The following is a 16,428-nucleotide window of genomic DNA, read 5'->3' as shown; positions in this document are numbered from 1 at the left end:
TTTTCATGAACGATGCCATGACTGTTCGCGAGAAGGCGCAGCGCAGCGGGTTGGACGTGAACAAGGCCGAACTATCTCCGATCTATGTGCTCGCCTCATGCACGCGAGGACGTCATCCACCTCAGTTTGAACTGTGTGTTCAACAAAGGACATCGCCATTGACATCTCGGACGTGTTGCATAATGATTCCAAGATCGAACATCGCCCGGGCTCTGCGCCATTCTGCCCCATCACGACGCTCAGTGCGGACATTGACGAGAGCACGACTCCTTCCTACCACAAACTCGCGTTGCGCATCCCACGCGCCAACACAGATCCTAAGATGGGCATCATCAACATCCGGAGGGGGCCCGTCGATCAACAATGCATTTGATTCAGGCAACACAGGCCGCACAAATAAATCAGAAGCGGACGTGAAGATCGAAGAGATCACAGAACTGTACGCTACCGCGCAAGACGAATTCGAGATCGCAATGGAAGAGACGGAGAAGGCCAGCATCTATGCCGAGGATGATAGAAAAGCTGCTCGCGAGGAGTTGACGAGGGTGCAGGAGGCGTATAAAGCTGTACTCGATGGCACAGATCAAGATTTGGCAAACGAAGTGAAGCGAAGGATAGGCCAAAGGATCAGGGAGCTCGAGCAGGGTGTTGTGGCTATGGAAGAGTTGGCATTGAACCAAGACTAGTGGACCTGGAGGTCTACATGATAGTTCAAAGGCCTGCTCTGCCCTTCCTTGAGCCTGACAGCAACGGCATCATGCCCAAGTGGCATATGGTCCGCGTTATGAACGAGGACGAGGCTTCCGAGTCGTGTCGAGATGTTGACATGCCACTGCACCAGATGAAAGCACTTCAGCGACGGGGAATTCTCAACAAGGGCAGGAGAGATCGATGGGCAGCGGGATTAGCTTCGAGACTGCTACCGCGCGGGAGCTCAATCGAAAACAGCGTCGAGAAGCTTTCTATAAAGAGCGAGTTACAGCAATACAAAATACGAGGGGCCACTGTGCGGCAAATCCTCTAAACGAGTGTCGCGATTGATAATCAGTGCAACTGCGATGACAACGGGTTGTGTGAGATTGAATGGTGACGCCGGCAGCGTAATATTTGCACGATATGTTCATCAAACTGCGCTATACATTTTGTACAGTTTTTCATGTCCAAGTGGACCAGTCTCTACGATGTCCCACCTATTGGTCTCTTGTGCATATAAGTGAGCCGTGCTATAGTGGCGGTGATGGGGTCTCGTAAAACCTCCAATCTGAGCATGGGCAATGCAATGTCGTGAGTTTGAAGGTTCGTGCCGTGACCTGGCATTTTAAACAGCATCGAGAAGAATCTCGTACCTCCGGCCAGCCACTGATGTCTGTCATCGGAATTGCTCGACTTGGCAAGGATAAGGTTCAGAGCAGCTTTGCGAGACGAGGCTGCGAGACACGACTTCGCTGCGCTCGCTCATGCCTGGAGAATGCTAGAGCTGGCCGGCATGATCTCACTGGGGGCAGTCCTGCCCCCGGCGAAGATCGGATTCGTCTCAGAAGGCAACCAGGGGCTACGCGCAGCTGGCTATCTCCACAGCTTGTGATCTGTAGGAGACGAATCATGCTCCGCCATAGCCCCCGGACTCGAGCTTCAAGTGGCGTGCGTTGCTGGCAACGGAGCCCGCAAATGATGAGCTTTAGGCAGAGTCCCATTCAGCTGGAGAACATGTGCTTGAATTTCTCGATCTTGGTCGAGATGTATTTTTCCACTTCAGGGCTCTTGATACCTTCTTTTCCACCGGTTTTCCACGCGATTGGTATCATAGGCACTCTTTCCACGACCCGTACCTCTCTATTCGGCCCTTCAACAGCTCGGATTTTCTCAGGGTTGTTTGTCAACAGCCGAATGCCTCGCTCGCCGCCTAGTCCTAGGTCCAAAAGAATCGCTGTTGCAAGACCATATGATCGCGCATCGCCGGGATGTCGTAAAAGAATATTCGCTTCCATTGTGTCGTGTCCCAAATCTTGTAAGTTATAAGCCTGCAACTTGGCCAGCAACCCAATGCCCCGCCCTTCTTGCCGCAGATACACTATTACGCCTCCAGAAGACGGTAGACGCTCCGGATGCTTTTCATCAACGGGTGTACTCGATCCCGAAGGAGCGGGCAACGACATCAGTCGCGCTGCTTCGTCGAGCTGCTCACCGCAGTCACAGCGTGCAGACCACACGGTCTCACCCGTGTAGCATTCGGAATGGATTCGCACTAGTGGCGGGCCAAGGTTTGGCGGGTATGAGGAGTAGCTCCAGGGATCTGTATCTGAGGATGCTTGCTCCGCAGACTCAGACGGGGGAGTCGGAGAGCCATTGGGCTGTGCACCGGGTGCCAAGGGAGCCACACCGGCGTCTTTGCGTATTTGCTCGAGTCTGCTGTGTGTGCGACCGGGAAACAATGTGCCAGTGTATGCGCCTCTGATCATGCGGTCCCGTTCCGTTTCGCCGGGCCTGGGGGCGTCCAGGCTGCGGCTGCGAATGTGGGGACCGAAGACGATAGCCATGTGCTCCTTGTTGTCGACATTGTTGTGGTAGAGATGCAGAAACATCTCCTGCCCCGTGGTGGTGGGAATCCTCGCGCGGACTTCGCAAGTCACTTCGGGTATCTGGTCAAGCAGTTTCGGCGCCGCGTCCCCCACCTGCCCCTCATTGTGCTGATGCGGTATGCTTTTGGCCAATCTGTCATGTCGCTGGCCATCGTGGAACGGAGTGTGCGGCGGCGTGAAAGCAGGACTGATCAGCGGCGGCGGTGCTCCGGCATGATGGGAGAAATCAGCGTCCAAGTCCAAGTCAGAGGGAGCGGGGTGTTGATCGCGGCCGGCTGTGTCATCGTGGTGCGGCGTGCCGGCGGGAGTCAGCGTCGGCGACGCGATCGATGGGAAATCAGGCATGGTGAACGCGCTCCGCCAAACAAAAAGAATTCAAAACAGCGGTGATGCAGGAGATTGTGCGGGCACATGTTTATGGTGTAACCTTCAGTAGTAAGTAAGTAAGCAACTGCAGGGCCGAGGCCGGCCGGGAATGATGACATGCCACTGCATGGTCTTCCACGGAACGAGCACGCCAGAAAAAGAGTGTCGCACGACTGCCCTTTGCCGAGCTGCGCATCTTTTCCGACCGCAATCCGCGTCTCACTTTCTTGACATGTTGTTCTCCAATCATCACGCTCGATTTCAAGCGCGAATGCATCGAGCCCTCAGCTTACAGATCGCCATCGGCGCAAACACATCGTGCGACCCATTGTGCCCGAGTTGAACAGCTGCAATGGCATTCGGCGATATCGTACTTCTCCGAACCGATGAATCCCAATTATGACAATGTCTTATCGCTTCGAGGCACCGGCTAATCATCGACTAAGAAGAGTTCGAAGGGCTTCCAGCGATCCTGCAGGAACCATATTGTTTCTGAGATACGTTACGACTGGCAGCTGAACCATAGGATGCCGTACAATAGCCATCGCATGCTCGAGGACCGACACTTCCAGCCTCCCAATCATGGCACCCAACTCGTCGCCGTTTAGAAGAATCGATGAGGTATATTGAAAGAACAATGGCAAGGGCCGTAATTTTTGCCGTACTCGTAACACTGTACTGGATTAGCAACGATCATTTTTCATTCTCTCGTTCATCAATCGCTACGCAGAGAGCTGCAATCAGGCTCAAATCCACGCTCGCCGCAACCGTCACGAAGTACTGCAGTCGCGTTAGTAGACTGATCAATTTGGATCAGAATCCTTGAATGCTCACAGTCTGCTTGTTCCCGAAAATCTCCCTGGATACAGAAAATGTGAATGTTAGCCAGCTTCTCGACAAAATGTTGCACTCATCAAGTCTCACCTAGCATTCGCGAAACTTCTCGAGATCTGCGCGACGACACGATCTCCGAGCGTAATGCTTGCTTTGCGGTCTGAAGGCAGTTGTCAGAACGTAAGCGTATATGACTTTCGTGATACAGAGTAGAGTGGTGCCCTGAGGGCAGAAGGTGGCTCCATTCAACCACACTCACCAAACCAGTCCCCCTTGACTTGAAGCTCAATAGGGGCCTTGTCGGCTGCATTGACAAACTTGACGGTGCTCTTGGAGCTACCAATGGAGAAGTGGCCCTCGACGTCGAAGTTGTGACCAGCGGGGGATTCGGCGTGGAACGTCTTGAACAGCTTGAGCTTCTTTTCTGCCAGCACGAAGATTTCTGCACCCGACATGTCCGTGAAGGTTTTCTTTGAAGAAGTCAGTGGCGAGTACGAGAATGCCTTGAAAAAGTGACCGCGGATTGAAGATGATTTCCCGGGGACTGCACTTACTTTAGAGTGGAGCGATGCAACTGTCGATGACAAGCCCGTTAGCACTCGTCTTCCTCTCCAATATCACAAATTCGGCTCTCTTGGGTTCTATGCCTTGCGTAGATTGGTAATTGATTGTCCAGCCATTTCCACTGACCTTTGCCTTTCACTTGCAACACATTCACGCCCTCGGCCGTTTGTACGGTGAAAGTGTCGCCGGTCAACGAGAAGACCTTCTCTCTCAGAACTAAAGTGACTTGCTGTGGGCTGTATAGGGTCCCGACAAGCGGCTGTGGACCGAGAGGCGTTTCGAAAGGCGGAAGAGCTGCAGGTGCTGCCATGATGTAAGATAATGAGGACGGAGTTGCTAGGGATATGGCCTGCGTGGAGAGATTGCGCAACAAGAGCAAGTTGTATAGGAGAGCAACAGGTTACTGTGTGCTGTCGTGCCCGCTAAAAAGAGCTCATGTTTACTGTGCCTCCTTCGACATGCATGGTGACGTTGAAGGTAGTTGCAAATAGCTGAAGAAGCTACACACAGCTAGCTTCGCAGCTTCCTTCGTGGAGCACAGTGAAGGATCACCGAAGTGGTATATCGTCGGCAATATTCTTGGCATACATCGCAGATCTGTGCAGTAGTGAGATTGGCAGCAGCATTATGCGAGGGTGTCACAACAGCTGCCGCGGTTGCTCGGAGGGCTCGCCGAGCACGATCAAGCCTTGGACGGTTGTATTACGTTGCACTAGCTTACGCTTCTTGTCTAAGCATAACTTTGACATGTTGAATCCTGTGCTTCCGATCAAGTTCCCGAGGACCAAGCTGGCTGGAGCAAGGAGCCGGGGACGACATCCCCGTCGATGCCCTGCAAAGAAGTGGAGGGTGCAGAGTGGGTGAGCTCGTGTCATACCAGCGATAAGAGCGTCTGTTTCTCACACGCAGAACTGGAACGAGAGTGTGGTGCGGACGGCAGCACAGTAGCGCGCGAGGTGACAAATGGCGGGGTCTCGGACATCGGAAAAGCTTGTTGATGGGTGAGCGCTGATGAGCGCCATCAATGGCGGCGGCGCTCGAACGAGAGCACTAAACTAAGTCTAGAGCAGCGCGGGACAACGGGCATGCACCTACTAAACACCTCCAGCTAAAACGTGGTTGCGATGTCGCATCTCTTTTCCATTCCTTCCCCTGCCCGCCGCGTGAGCGAGCTGTGCCTGCCAGCCCACCTCTCGCCCATCTGGCCCTCTGTTGCTTCTTCTGATCGCACAGAAGGTGGGCCGTTCTGCGAATCTCATGCGGCTCCTTGTTGTGCGCGCGTCGCCTAACGTTCCCTAGAAACGATTTCTATCAGCAAAGATGGCGGACGATTTGCGAGCCAAAACATCTCCAACGCCACGGCCGGCAATCATACCACCCATGGTCGTGCAGCCGGGGGTAGAGAAGCTCGATTCGCCTGTTTTATTGCCAGACGACAGCGAATTTCCAATTCCTACGTTCACGACGGCGAAGTTGGACCGAAGGAAACGAAGAATGCCACAGTGCATTGCTCATCGGGGCTACAAGGCCAGATATCCGGAGAACACAATGCTGGCGTTCGAGAAGGCGCTTGAAGCTGGTGCGGTGGCTTTGGAGACCGATGTGCACATCACAAAAGACCGTGTCGTGGTGCTGAGCCACGATGCAACACTTAAGCGGTGTTTTGGTCAAAAAGACAAAGTCATCGAGCGTACGTGGGACGAGATCAAAGACCTGAGGACACTTGCCGCACCACATGAGCACATGCCGAGATTAAAGGACCTCCTTGACTATCTTTCCCAACCCGGACTAGAGGATATCTGGGTACTCCTGGACATCAAACTCGATAATGATGCAGACGATATCATGCGCTTGATTGGGACGACAATAGGCGAATCAGATTTGGCGGCCAGGAAACCCTGGAAGCAGCGAGTGGTGCTTGGTATATGGGCTGCAAAGTATCTACCTCTGGCAGCAAAGTACTTGCCCGGATTCTCGGTGATGCATATCGGGTTCAAACTGTCATATGCGCGGCACTTTTTCGATGTCCCGGACGTAGGATTCAACATGCTCTTGCCCATGTTAATGGCGCCTGGTGGTGCAAAATTTATACGAGATTGTCAAGAGGTGTATCATCGGCAGCTGCTTGCGTGGACCGTCAACGACAAGGACAGAATGGCGTGGTGCATACGAAGAAAACTTGATGGAGTGATCACGGATGACCCGTCAATGTTCGTAGAAGCCTGCGAGACGCACGATGAGTACAGCAGGGAGCCTGCAATACCAGTGGGCTTCCGGGCGTGCGTAGAGATCCTGCGCGTGTACATTATGATATCGGCTCTGTTCTGGTTGTTCAGGCGTCGTCTGAATCCGACGGCAAATTCAGCATTGATAGGGAAAGCGCCACGGCGCGAATAGAGAAGTCCTGGCGGGCGCTCGACGGATATGACGCATGGCTGCATGGAGGGCATAGATAGACCATAAGATCCAAGTGATTCATGACTGCAGACGCACACATGTGGGAGTTTCGAAGAGCTGGTAGCAGCCGGTCGGGTTTTGGAGTAGCAGTTCGTGAAGTTTCCCGCTGCCCATGCATGCTTCGACTTGGACTAGACCTGGAATGTCTATCAAACGCCAGCCATCTACGCACGAATCGCTGTATTGATGTCGAGAGTGTGTCGGCAAGATCATCACGTTTCGTTGTTGTCGTCGTCGAAACGTTGGCCCATCGAGAAATAGTCACTGGGGTTTCGAAAGAAACCATTCGCTCGTGGTTGCTTCGTTGCGTTCTTCGGTTCGCGCTCAGTACGATTGGGACCATCCCTCAGCCCAGCCTCTCTCAGCGCAGCGACAAGCGTTTCACCAGATGTATCAATGCCCACTAAGAAGCGGGACAGTTCTCGACATAGCTCCCAGTCATTTTGTTGCCCGGCGAGTTTCAGCAATTGCGCGAATTCATGAACCTGGAAGGAATCCTCCTCAAAAGCGTGTAAGACCAGCAGATAGCCGGCGGCAGTGTTCAACTTTCCCTGCGACAAGGATTGCTCGAAGAGCTCTATGACTGGGGGGAGGTACGAGAAAAGCGTCTTCCAGCTGCGCAGTTCGGTTTTCCGGGTGCAATTACACACAACGTCCAAGTAAGAGTCGAATGAAGACAGGAATGAAAGCACTGTCGGCAGAAGTGCCGTCTCGGGTGGCGACGGCGGCTTGTCCACTTCAGCATCCAATACATCGTGAAGGAGCACTTCCAGCGCGTGTGAGAAGTATGGCAGATGTTGGTATGAGCTCGATAAGTGAAGAGCTGCGGGTGAGTTGAACTCCGCCAGGTGATAACGGAGAAGTTGGGGCAGGAAAAGTTGAGTCCGAGGTGCATGACGGAAGAAGCTAAAGTTGACATCCCTGCGCTGAACGATGTCTGCTTCTATGCCCGAGACGATGCCCTTCCCAACAAGAGCCGAAAGTGGTGAGAAGTCAAGCTGCACTGCCACGGCAGGTGGCAGGTCTCGGCCAAGCTCGGCAGGTGCTCGAGCCATCACTTCCTGGATGTCTGACCATACGTGGAAGCCCGTGCCGTCGAAGTACCAGAGTGAATCCCGCAGGCTGTGGCCAAGAGGATTGTCAAGCGACAAGCCGTTGAGAGGAGGCGTCGAAGGGTTCGATTCGTCTCCAGTGAGCGACGTCACCGCGGATGGCAAATCACGCAGCAGCATGAAATACTCCACATTGTGAGCGATCACGCGCATGTCGTATTTGAGTTCGCCGTGCTCATTTGTGGAGGGCTGTAGAAGCACAAGTTTCCCATCCACGAGGAAGATGACTGATGCTGATGCAACGTCTTGAGATGGGTCGCCGTGTTCCAGTTGTTCTTCGGGCAGGACCCAGCTGATTGTCCGCACGCGTGGTGGTGCGCGGATGATGCCATGGAAACCAATTTGTCCGACTTGCACTAATTTGGGAGTGGTGCCGCCCATGACTATCACATAATGCAGCAGCGTGTTATCATATGTGTAAACGAGCAAAGAGTCGGCTCCCGAGACGGTGGTAGATATCGCGGTTGCAGAAAGCTTCTCCGTGTGTTGAATATGGGAGTAGTCCAGCGCCTTCTCGCGCGAATACAGTCGTACTTCAGGGCGACCGTTGGCTTCCACTGCGACGATCAGGATATGGTGATGCCAGCACATACCACCCCGCACGGTGAACTCTTGTTCCGCCTGGAGATCATCAAACGTGCGCCAGCGACCGCTTGCAACACTGTAATGCGCCAGTCCCCGCCTTCCCGCAACTGCAACGTACTTGCCGTCAGGGGAGATTGCCGCTGTCTTCAAAGGCCATTGCTGAATGAGATATTGCGACGGGACCTGTACAGTCTGCCAGAGAGAGATGTCTGAAGGCAAAGCGGTCACATCCGAGACATCGTGACCCTTGTATATCATTACGCTGTCGGTCGAATACAACAAGCCTCGGGACACGTTCGCAGGAGTAAGACAGCCGGTCGCGGCGTTTCTCGCGATGTCAAGCATGTAGACGCCATTGTCCATGAAGGGAAACAGCGCGAGTTCGCATCCGCCGCCAGTCCAGAAGGCCGTTCGAACGCCGTGGAGCCAATGTTCGCCGTTTGCTTCTGACTGAGATCTATCTATCCCAAAAGTGCTGGCGCATGGTTTTCCATAGACTGTCCATGTCGCCCAACCTCGTTCATATCCGGCAAATAAGCAGTATCCATCAGGAGAGTAGGTCAAGCATGTAAGTTTGCCTGTGGTCGAAGGGCCTATGGGAAGACGGATCTTGTGGGACAGCGGTATGTTTCCGGTGTAGTCTTTGACAATATACACGTCAATGTATCCATTGGCACATCCCACCGCGATGAGGGAGAATCTGGCATTGACGGCAACTTTCAGCGCATCATCATGCTTGGTCTCGGGCTCGCGGAAGCAAAAGCCTTGAAACAGGCTCTTAGGGTTGTCTGTGTCGGTATTCGGCCCGCTCTTGCGCTGTACAGCATAGGTACGACCGTCGTTGGTGATCCAACACGTGAGGTTCATTGGACGATCATGGACGATCTCTGTGATAGCGGTTTTTCGACCGAGCCATGGCATACGGCTAATGAGCTCAGTGCTAGTCTGAGAAGTGCCATTCTCGGCCTGCCACTTGATGCATTGCAGAGCAGCAGGTTTATGTGTTGCTACGACGAGCTCGTCTTCCAAAGCCAGTGCTCTGCTAATTCCGGCATCGATCCTGATGACCATCCGGAATCGTATGTTGACCTCACGTATCCCCTCGCCTTCTCCTGCAGTCGCCCCAGCCGCAGAGCTGTTCGGTTTCCTCAGGCTGCTGTACCCATCGGCGCTCTGTTTTCTATGATGTCGACTCGCTTCTGGGAGTGAAATCTGGTACACTCGCGTAGTGGCATCGGTGGCGAGTGAGTACGTGATTAGGTGTCCTAAAGCAGTCTGCACGACCACCACGAGCGCGTCTGGCCGGAGTAGTAGGGCAGTGCTAGCTCCGTACGACTTGATCGACTGTGCTGAACGTTGCACGCCGGCCAGAGCGACAGTCGGTTTGGTCTGCCATACCATCAGGGAGGACCTCGTCAACGTCACGAAAACGCTGCCACCACGCGAGATCTTGGCATCGATGATCTCGCCGTCCAACGCTGGCGGAACATCCTGGGTGCCCGATTCGTCCTGCTCGTCCGGCGGGCTGTTCAGGGCAGGCTCCGGCGGGATTCGCTCCTGCGAGGCATTGCTAGGAGTCGAGGTGGAAGCTCTACTGGAATCGTCTTTGGCACCGTCGTCAGAGTGCGTGAGCGCGTTGGGCGGGCAGGGAAGCTTCGAGAGCGAGTAGACGTTTGGCGCGCCATGGGGCCAATACATAGCAACGTCGCAGTCACGGCGGTGGCAGTCGGCGGCGGCGATGGAGCGTCCTCATCGTCCTGGGTGCTGCATTGACGCTCGAACGCCGGATCAATCGCTGTTGCCGGCTCGCGGGTGGTGGAATGGAGAGGTGAAAGCAGCAGCAGGGCGAGTTGTGAACTGCAGCTTCACGCAGCAGGGATTCGCCGGGCGCGTCCGCCGTTTTTCAAGCCTCACGTCACAAGCGTGACTGTTCGCGAAGTGGCGCACGCCCTCTCGCAGCAACACGCACGTGCATCGCCTTGACCTCCGCCCATATCAAGCACTGCGAAAGCCAAATCATCACCGCAAAATCCCTTCGAGCCGCATCCGGCATGGACGACTTCCAAAGCGACACCGACAGCGACTACACGAGTTATTGGAGAGACTGGGTAGGTCCTTGCCGTGCAAGAACGTGGTATCGCTGGGCTCTGCTGTCCTCTATTGGGGGATACATTCCACTTTCAGACACCAAAGACTCAGCGTGCAGCACCCGTACTACTTGTCCCTCTCTTCTGCAATGTTTTCTTGCCTCGAATTCCTTGCGTGGCAGCGAGCGAGCGAGATGCCCAAGCCGCGAGCACAAGAAATTGATCCCGATGAATGCAGCGGGGTAGCCCTTCCGCGCACAGGACAAAGGCACAAGATTGATATGTGAAACGGAATGCTGACATTGCCCCAGTTCATATCCTCGAGAGGGAACGAGTATTTTTGCGAAATCGACGAAGACTACTTGACCGATCGTTTCAATCTTACTGGACTCAATACAGAAGTACAATATTACCAGTATGCGCTCGACCTCGTTACCGATGTCTTCGACATGGAGGTCGATGATGACATGCGTGAGCAAATCGAGAAAAGCGCCAGACATCTCTATGGACTCGTCCACGCTCGCTATATCGTCACAACCAGAGGACTGGCGAAAATGGTAGGCGTCAATCTTGATCTTCCCAGCCTTCAGAGGCGCTGACTAGCTTCATACAGATGGAAAAGTTCAAGCAGGGCGTTTTCGGCAAGTGCCCGCGTGTGATATGCGAATCTCAACACCTCCTTCCCATGGGCCAGCACGACGTCCCGAACACATCGAATGTGAAGCTTTATTGCGCCAAGTGCGAAGATATCTACAATCCCAAATCATCACGGCACAACAGCATAGATGGTGCCTATTTTGGCACATCATTTCACAACATACTGTTCCAGGTCTACCCAGCACTCCAGCCACAGAAGACTCAGCGCAGATACGAACCCCGGATATATGGATTCCGAGTACATGCCAGTGCTGCCTTGATGAGATGGCAAGAGGAACGCAGAGAAGAAATGAAGGACCGCTTGCGCACACGACAGATCGAGACCGGCTTCGAAGATGAGGATGAAGGGGAGGACGAACTCGACTCTGAAGAAGACGAAATAGATGAGGATCAGCAAGATGGGATCGATGACATGTTCGAGATGCAGCCAGCACAGACCGTGCAGTAAGAGGGCCGAAGGGACGCCCTGTTCCAGTTTTGACAACGATCATGTTCCGGTCAAGCACTCCAGGTCTGGATATACAGCTGCCGACAACAGCCCTTCAGGATGACAACCACTGTAAAAGACTGTGGTGGCACTGGAGCACGCAAGCACTTCTCTTCCAAGGTTGAGAAGAGATTGACGATCAAGAAGATCATCTCGCTGTCCAGGCGTAGTTTGAAACACGGGATGCATCGGCATGCCTATGGTTCCGGCGGAAGACGAGTAAGCGAGTCCCCCGTACTGCCACAGCGCACCCCGGAGCCTCATCGCAAGTCTGTGACGACAAGTTTAAGCCCCATCTCAGGTTCTTTCGAATAGGGCTTACAACCAATGCGGCACTGCGAAGGATGCCCGCACATAGGTCTATACTTCTATTCCCATCTTACTGTGGAGTTGTTCATGCATTCTCTCATGCTCCTTTACCTCGTATAGATTCGGCTCGTCGCTGCACCGTTTCAACGCCAAGACGATTATCCTTGTCTACCAGCATCCTTATGTAGATCTCAACACCACCTCACCCGAAACACTTTCACCATTTTCGACACCGGCGTAACAGTGGCGGCACCCGGCCTTGACTGAGATCTTGTATATCCTAGTCTTCGCAAATGCGTTTGTCGTCGTGAGGACGCAGCACGCCATATGGCGTGAAGAGACACAAAGACCGAAAACGCACGACTAGCTGTGACTAGTAGCTGCCATGGCATCTGAAACATCAATTCCTCCCTGCCACCTGCCCTTGGCAGAATTTGCCGCGGAAGACCTTGCGTCTTCTCCCAACTTCCCACGCCCTGCAAGAACCATAAAGCGAAATAGAGTTTATGAGATTCCTTCTAGGGCAGCAGTAGCAGCCGGGAAGTGGATCCAGGTCTGCAACCTCTTACCCCATGTAAAGCGGTCTGACTCTGGCTCTCCGGCGATTTCAACCAACGTGCTTTCCCCGTTTTATCACGCAAAGCATGCGGAAGCTTCTGCGGACAAGCACTGTGCTCAAGAATGTGGTACATTCTGTTCGGTCCGACCATTCCATTAGCATCTGTTTACGAACCATTACAGGGATTAGGGGTCTAGTCCTTTGCTATAATAGAACACACTTCATTCAATTGCGAACGTCCTTCTCATCGCATTGTGTTTTCTCACACCTTCCGTCATGAAATTCAGCTTGGCCAGCACCGCTTTTGCGGCATTCGTGTCGTTGACTGCGGCTCTTCCTCACCAAAAAGATGATATCACATCGCTGGCCAAAGAACAAGCTGTGCAGGCAAATTACGATGTGGTCATCGTAGGCGGCGGTCCAGCAGGTTTGTCTGCTGCGAGTGCGCTGGCAAGAGTACGACGCAACGTTCTTCTTATAGACAGCGCGGACTACAGAAATCAATACACTCGGCATGTGCACGACGTTATCGGCTATGATGGTAAGGTTGCTTTCTGAAAGACGCCTCCCAATCTCTCATTCTAACTTGTTATCAGGCGTCACTCCAGCATACCTTCGATGGAGAGCTCGTGAACAGATCGCCCAATACCCAACAGTGAGCCTCACCAATGGCACGGTCAGCAAAATCGAATCCATTGGCAACGAAAATGTCACTTCTTTCAGTGTCACTGCGAATTTCTCTTCGAACGGCAACACAACCTTTACAGCCCGTAAAGTAGTTCTCGCAACCGGTCTTCGCGATATAATCCCAACCAGCCCAGGCTTTGCAGAGAACTGGGGCAAGGGAATATACTGGTGCCCATGGTGCGACGGCTACGAACATGCTGATCAGCCCTATGGCATTCTCGGCCCCCTCGACAAATCAGGCAATACTCCTCTCGAGATCTTGACGCTGAACAAGGACGTTATCATCTTTGCGAACGGCACGGATACCCCCGAGAATCGAGCTGCCGTGCAAAAGAAGCTCCCAGATTTCGACATTTGGTATGATGTGCACGGCATTAAAGTGGACAACCGAACCATCACTTCGCTTGAACGTCTGCAGGATGCTTCTGCTCAATACCACGACCCTACCAAGCCGACTTCGCCAGAGTACGACCTCTTCCGTCTCAACTTTGCTGAGGGACCGTCTGTGGAACGTGCAGCTTTCATCACGAACTGGGCCAGCGAGCAGCGATCGAAGATTGGGCAAGAGGCTGGTGTTCAGATCTGGGGCGACAAGCTTGCTACCAATGCGTCGAATGGTCTGATCACCAATGTGCCAGGTATGTGTCGTGCCCTGGAAACCCCTGACGTCTGATCCCCTATGCTCACTGTGTCCTCTAGGTATCTATGGAGTGGGAGATGCAAATGCAGACAACAGCACAAACGTACCGCATGCGATGTGGAGTGGAAAGAGATCGGCCGTGTCTATACATGTCAAGTTGGAGACGGAGAATGCACAGTACCAGATCTCGCAAGCTGAAGCCAAGGAACTGACCAAGAGAGAGCTCTCAGAGAGAGATGTGTGGGATATCGTGAACCCAAGAGACGACGCACTATATGTTGAAGACTTTGATCGCCTTTGAGTACATCCGAAGATCTTGGAGATCGGAAAAGGGTGAACGCAGCGCCCCTGGATCTGGGGTGAGCAGGGTGTTGATGTGAACAGAGACACAAACCCCCATTTTTTCGTAGATCCTAGAGAATCTCCTGTGTAACAACGATTGACTTGTCGATGGTCGAGGACCATGGCAGCGAAGTCGGCCGTGGTGACATGGGAGCACCCAAATTTGGTACACCTAAGTGCAGAAAACTCTCGCAGATATGTTCCAATAGAGACACGCGTGCGAGCTGATTGCCCCTGGTGGCGTTGTCTCTGTTCGCCGATAAAGGGACTTCACTCAGTCTCCCAGACTTGCGTTCCCATAGGATTTGTTCAGCGTTCTTGAAAATTCCGACCTCGTGAAAAGGGACAGCGAGAACTGCATGTCTTGAAGAGGCACTGGAGCGGCGAGAATGGGCTCGAGATTCTGCCTTTGCGTGCTTAACATCGCATATTGATACTTTCAATCGCCAATAGGCATCATTGGTTGCTGGCAGGGGCATGAGATGTGATGTTCACTTAGGGCGAGACGATATCCCCTGTGAGAAGACAATTCACGTCCACGCCACTGAGTATACATTATTCTCAGAAGTTACCAGTTTGGCACTCCTCGCTGCATCTTTCTGTGCAGCGAATTGCTCCAGCTTGTGCAGTCTCCTTTTGGTCGCAGGACTTCCAGCACCAGTCAACTTCGCTTCGTAGATTGTGGCCTGTTCGAGAAACTCCAGGACCCCTTCTCGCTGCTTTTCTTTCCTCTGCACAAGCAGCCCTTTTGCACGTAACATGGCAATATTGTCGTACAAATCAGGGATTGCAGGACGAAGTCTGCCGTATGCATCAACTTTGCCAATTAGCTTTATACCCACAGCAATCAGATCTGTGATCTGCTTCATCGTTGGCCGGGCGTCATGCATGAGAGCAGCCTGCTTAGCCGTGAAGTCGGTGATAGCTTTTCTTTGGTGCTCATGAGCGACATCTTGAGGGTCACAGGCAGAACACAGACAGCGAAACCCCCATTTCGATGCCTTGTCCTGGCGATCTGTCGTCGGGAGTAAGATGCTGAAATATGCTATGAGGACTTCTTCGTTGGGTAGCAGATCTCGCAAAGAGTGGATGACCATCCGACCACGGCCATTAGGCCTTTCTGGCTGATAGAAGCAAACGTGTGCATTCGGTGCACATGAATGGTTGACTCTGGCTACGTCAAGGAATAGGGCTCGATGGTTCTCACCAGTGCCGTGGCCAAGATCGACATTGAACGCATTGTTCTGCATGATGCTGGCTACGCGGACCATTTCGTCAGCGCTGCCAGTATCGAAACCTCGTTCGGCAAGCTTTTCTCGTAGTCGAGCATCCCTCTCTGGTAGATCATAGTAGCTCAACGCCATATACTTCTTCTGGAACGCGTCAGATCCAGGCTCGCGCAGAGCAATGTACTGCTCATATAGCTGAGGAAGGTCGTCGGTAGGACGAAGTAGGATGGCCGGGGCCTCGCTCAAGATCTCAGTGAAGGCTGGAAGAGCACGTGTAGTAAATAGACCTTGGCCACGCCCATCTCCAGCCGGACGAACCTCGACTGGAGACGTTCCGACAAGGATCGCAGCTGCGTCCGGGCGTGTAGAGAGCCATTGCCGGGCGGCAAAACAGTGGCTGGCTCCAGCCATATTGGGCTAACACGCGCCCTGCGTGCTTTGTCTTTCCGGCTGCGAAGAGATCATGCTGAGTAGCAAGCACCTAAGCCATTGCAGTGGGAAGAGTGGCAGTCTCCCGTACGTGCGATGATCCTGCCGGATGGACCGTTTGCTACGGAAGGTCTGGGACTCGCTCTGTGGCGCCCGCGGATGGCCAGATCTCCAGCAGTTTCCTGTCGCGGCTTGGCCAAACACAAGTGTGAAGAAGTCCCACGTGGAGTGAGTGCGTAGCGTGGAGGATGTCAGTTCAGGCCGCGTGGCAGCGCGTGAATCGTCGCAACTCTCACAGCGGAGAAGTCCGCCGGAGGGTTGCCGGGGTCAAGCTTTGGTGTGCTTGGCGATGAAGGCTTGAGTTGCATCGTGCTGGGAGCTTGTTTCAGACCACTGTAGACCACTCCTACTTGATAACGCCAGTCGGCGCGCGCGAGAGTCCGGTCGTGTTCGATCGATGTCATCCCTCACTCCGACCAGATGCTAAGAATGTCGTACACCTCTC

The 16,428-nt window shown here is 53.5% G+C and overlaps 8 protein-coding genes across 9 annotated transcripts; 4 read left to right on the top strand and 4 right to left on the bottom strand.

Annotated features, from left to right (window-relative positions):
• Window positions 1-182: 182 nt before the first annotated feature.
• CKM354_000361800 (uncharacterized protein) lies at window positions 183-686 on the top strand (the record flags this gene model as incomplete). Its single annotated transcript, XM_044798824.1, has 1 exon — window positions 183-686. One exon carries the CDS (start codon window positions 183-185, stop codon window positions 684-686), a length of 504 nt encoding a protein of 167 aa, XP_044654759.1.
• Window positions 687-1,694: 1,008 nt separating this feature from the next.
• On the bottom strand, window positions 1,695-2,924 carry CKM354_000361700 (GTP cyclohydrolase II; the record flags this gene model as incomplete). Its single annotated transcript, XM_044798823.1, has 1 exon — window positions 1,695-2,924. The coding sequence occupies one exon, from the start codon at window positions 2,922-2,924 to the stop codon at window positions 1,695-1,697; it is 1,230 nt and encodes a 409-aa protein (XP_044654758.1).
• Window positions 2,925-3,638: 714 nt separating this feature from the next.
• CKM354_000361600 (uncharacterized protein) lies at window positions 3,639-4,653 on the bottom strand (the record flags this gene model as incomplete). Of its 2 annotated transcripts, XM_044798821.1 has the most annotated exons (6): window positions 3,639-3,725; window positions 3,780-3,804; window positions 3,870-3,939; window positions 4,039-4,249; window positions 4,334-4,353; window positions 4,470-4,653. In XM_044798821.1, 6 exons carry the CDS (start codon window positions 4,651-4,653, stop codon window positions 3,639-3,641), a joined length of 597 nt encoding a protein of 198 aa, XP_044654756.1. The 2 variants fall into 2 exon arrangements, with proteins under 2 accessions (XP_044654756.1, XP_044654757.1); XM_044798822.1 differs by lacking the exon at window positions 4,334-4,353 and having other exon boundaries at window positions 4,039-4,221.
• Window positions 4,654-5,663: 1,010 nt separating this feature from the next.
• CKM354_000361500 (phosphatidylglycerol phospholipase) lies at window positions 5,664-6,740 on the top strand (the record flags this gene model as incomplete). The annotated part of the gene is made up of 1 exon (XM_044798820.1): window positions 5,664-6,740. One exon carries the CDS (start codon window positions 5,664-5,666, stop codon window positions 6,738-6,740), a length of 1,077 nt encoding a protein of 358 aa, XP_044654755.1.
• Window positions 6,741-7,012: 272 nt separating this feature from the next.
• On the bottom strand, window positions 7,013-10,195 carry CKM354_000361400 (uncharacterized protein; the record flags this gene model as incomplete). Its single annotated transcript, XM_044798819.1, has 1 exon — window positions 7,013-10,195. One exon carries the CDS (start codon window positions 10,193-10,195, stop codon window positions 7,013-7,015), a length of 3,183 nt encoding a protein of 1,060 aa, XP_044654754.1.
• Window positions 10,196-10,548: 353 nt separating this feature from the next.
• Window positions 10,549-11,689, top strand: CKM354_000361300 (uncharacterized protein; the record flags this gene model as incomplete). The annotated part of the gene is made up of 3 exons (XM_044798818.1): window positions 10,549-10,605; window positions 10,896-11,141; window positions 11,198-11,689. 3 exons carry the CDS (start codon window positions 10,549-10,551, stop codon window positions 11,687-11,689), a joined length of 795 nt encoding a protein of 264 aa, XP_044654753.1.
• A 1,183-nt stretch (window positions 11,690-12,872) lies between these two features.
• On the top strand, window positions 12,873-14,224 carry CKM354_000361200 (uncharacterized protein; the record flags this gene model as incomplete). The annotated part of the gene is made up of 3 exons (XM_044798817.1): window positions 12,873-13,137; window positions 13,193-13,921; window positions 13,983-14,224. The coding sequence occupies 3 exons, from the start codon at window positions 12,873-12,875 to the stop codon at window positions 14,222-14,224; spliced, it is 1,236 nt and encodes a 411-aa protein (XP_044654752.1).
• A 571-nt stretch (window positions 14,225-14,795) lies between these two features.
• Window positions 14,796-15,905, bottom strand: CKM354_000361100 (uncharacterized protein; the record flags this gene model as incomplete). The annotated part of the gene is made up of 1 exon (XM_044798816.1): window positions 14,796-15,905. One exon carries the CDS (start codon window positions 15,903-15,905, stop codon window positions 14,796-14,798), a length of 1,110 nt encoding a protein of 369 aa, XP_044654751.1.
• Window positions 15,906-16,428: the final 523 nt, after the last annotated feature.

Source organism: Cercospora kikuchii (genome assembly GCF_019650295.1).
Source record: "Cercospora kikuchii DNA, contig_00002, whole genome shotgun sequence".
In the NCBI taxonomy this organism is placed as follows: domain Eukaryota; kingdom Fungi; phylum Ascomycota; class Dothideomycetes; order Mycosphaerellales; family Mycosphaerellaceae; genus Cercospora; species Cercospora kikuchii.
The sequence above is the reverse complement of the archived record's forward strand: the minus strand, read 5'-3'. Positions and strand labels throughout refer to the sequence as shown.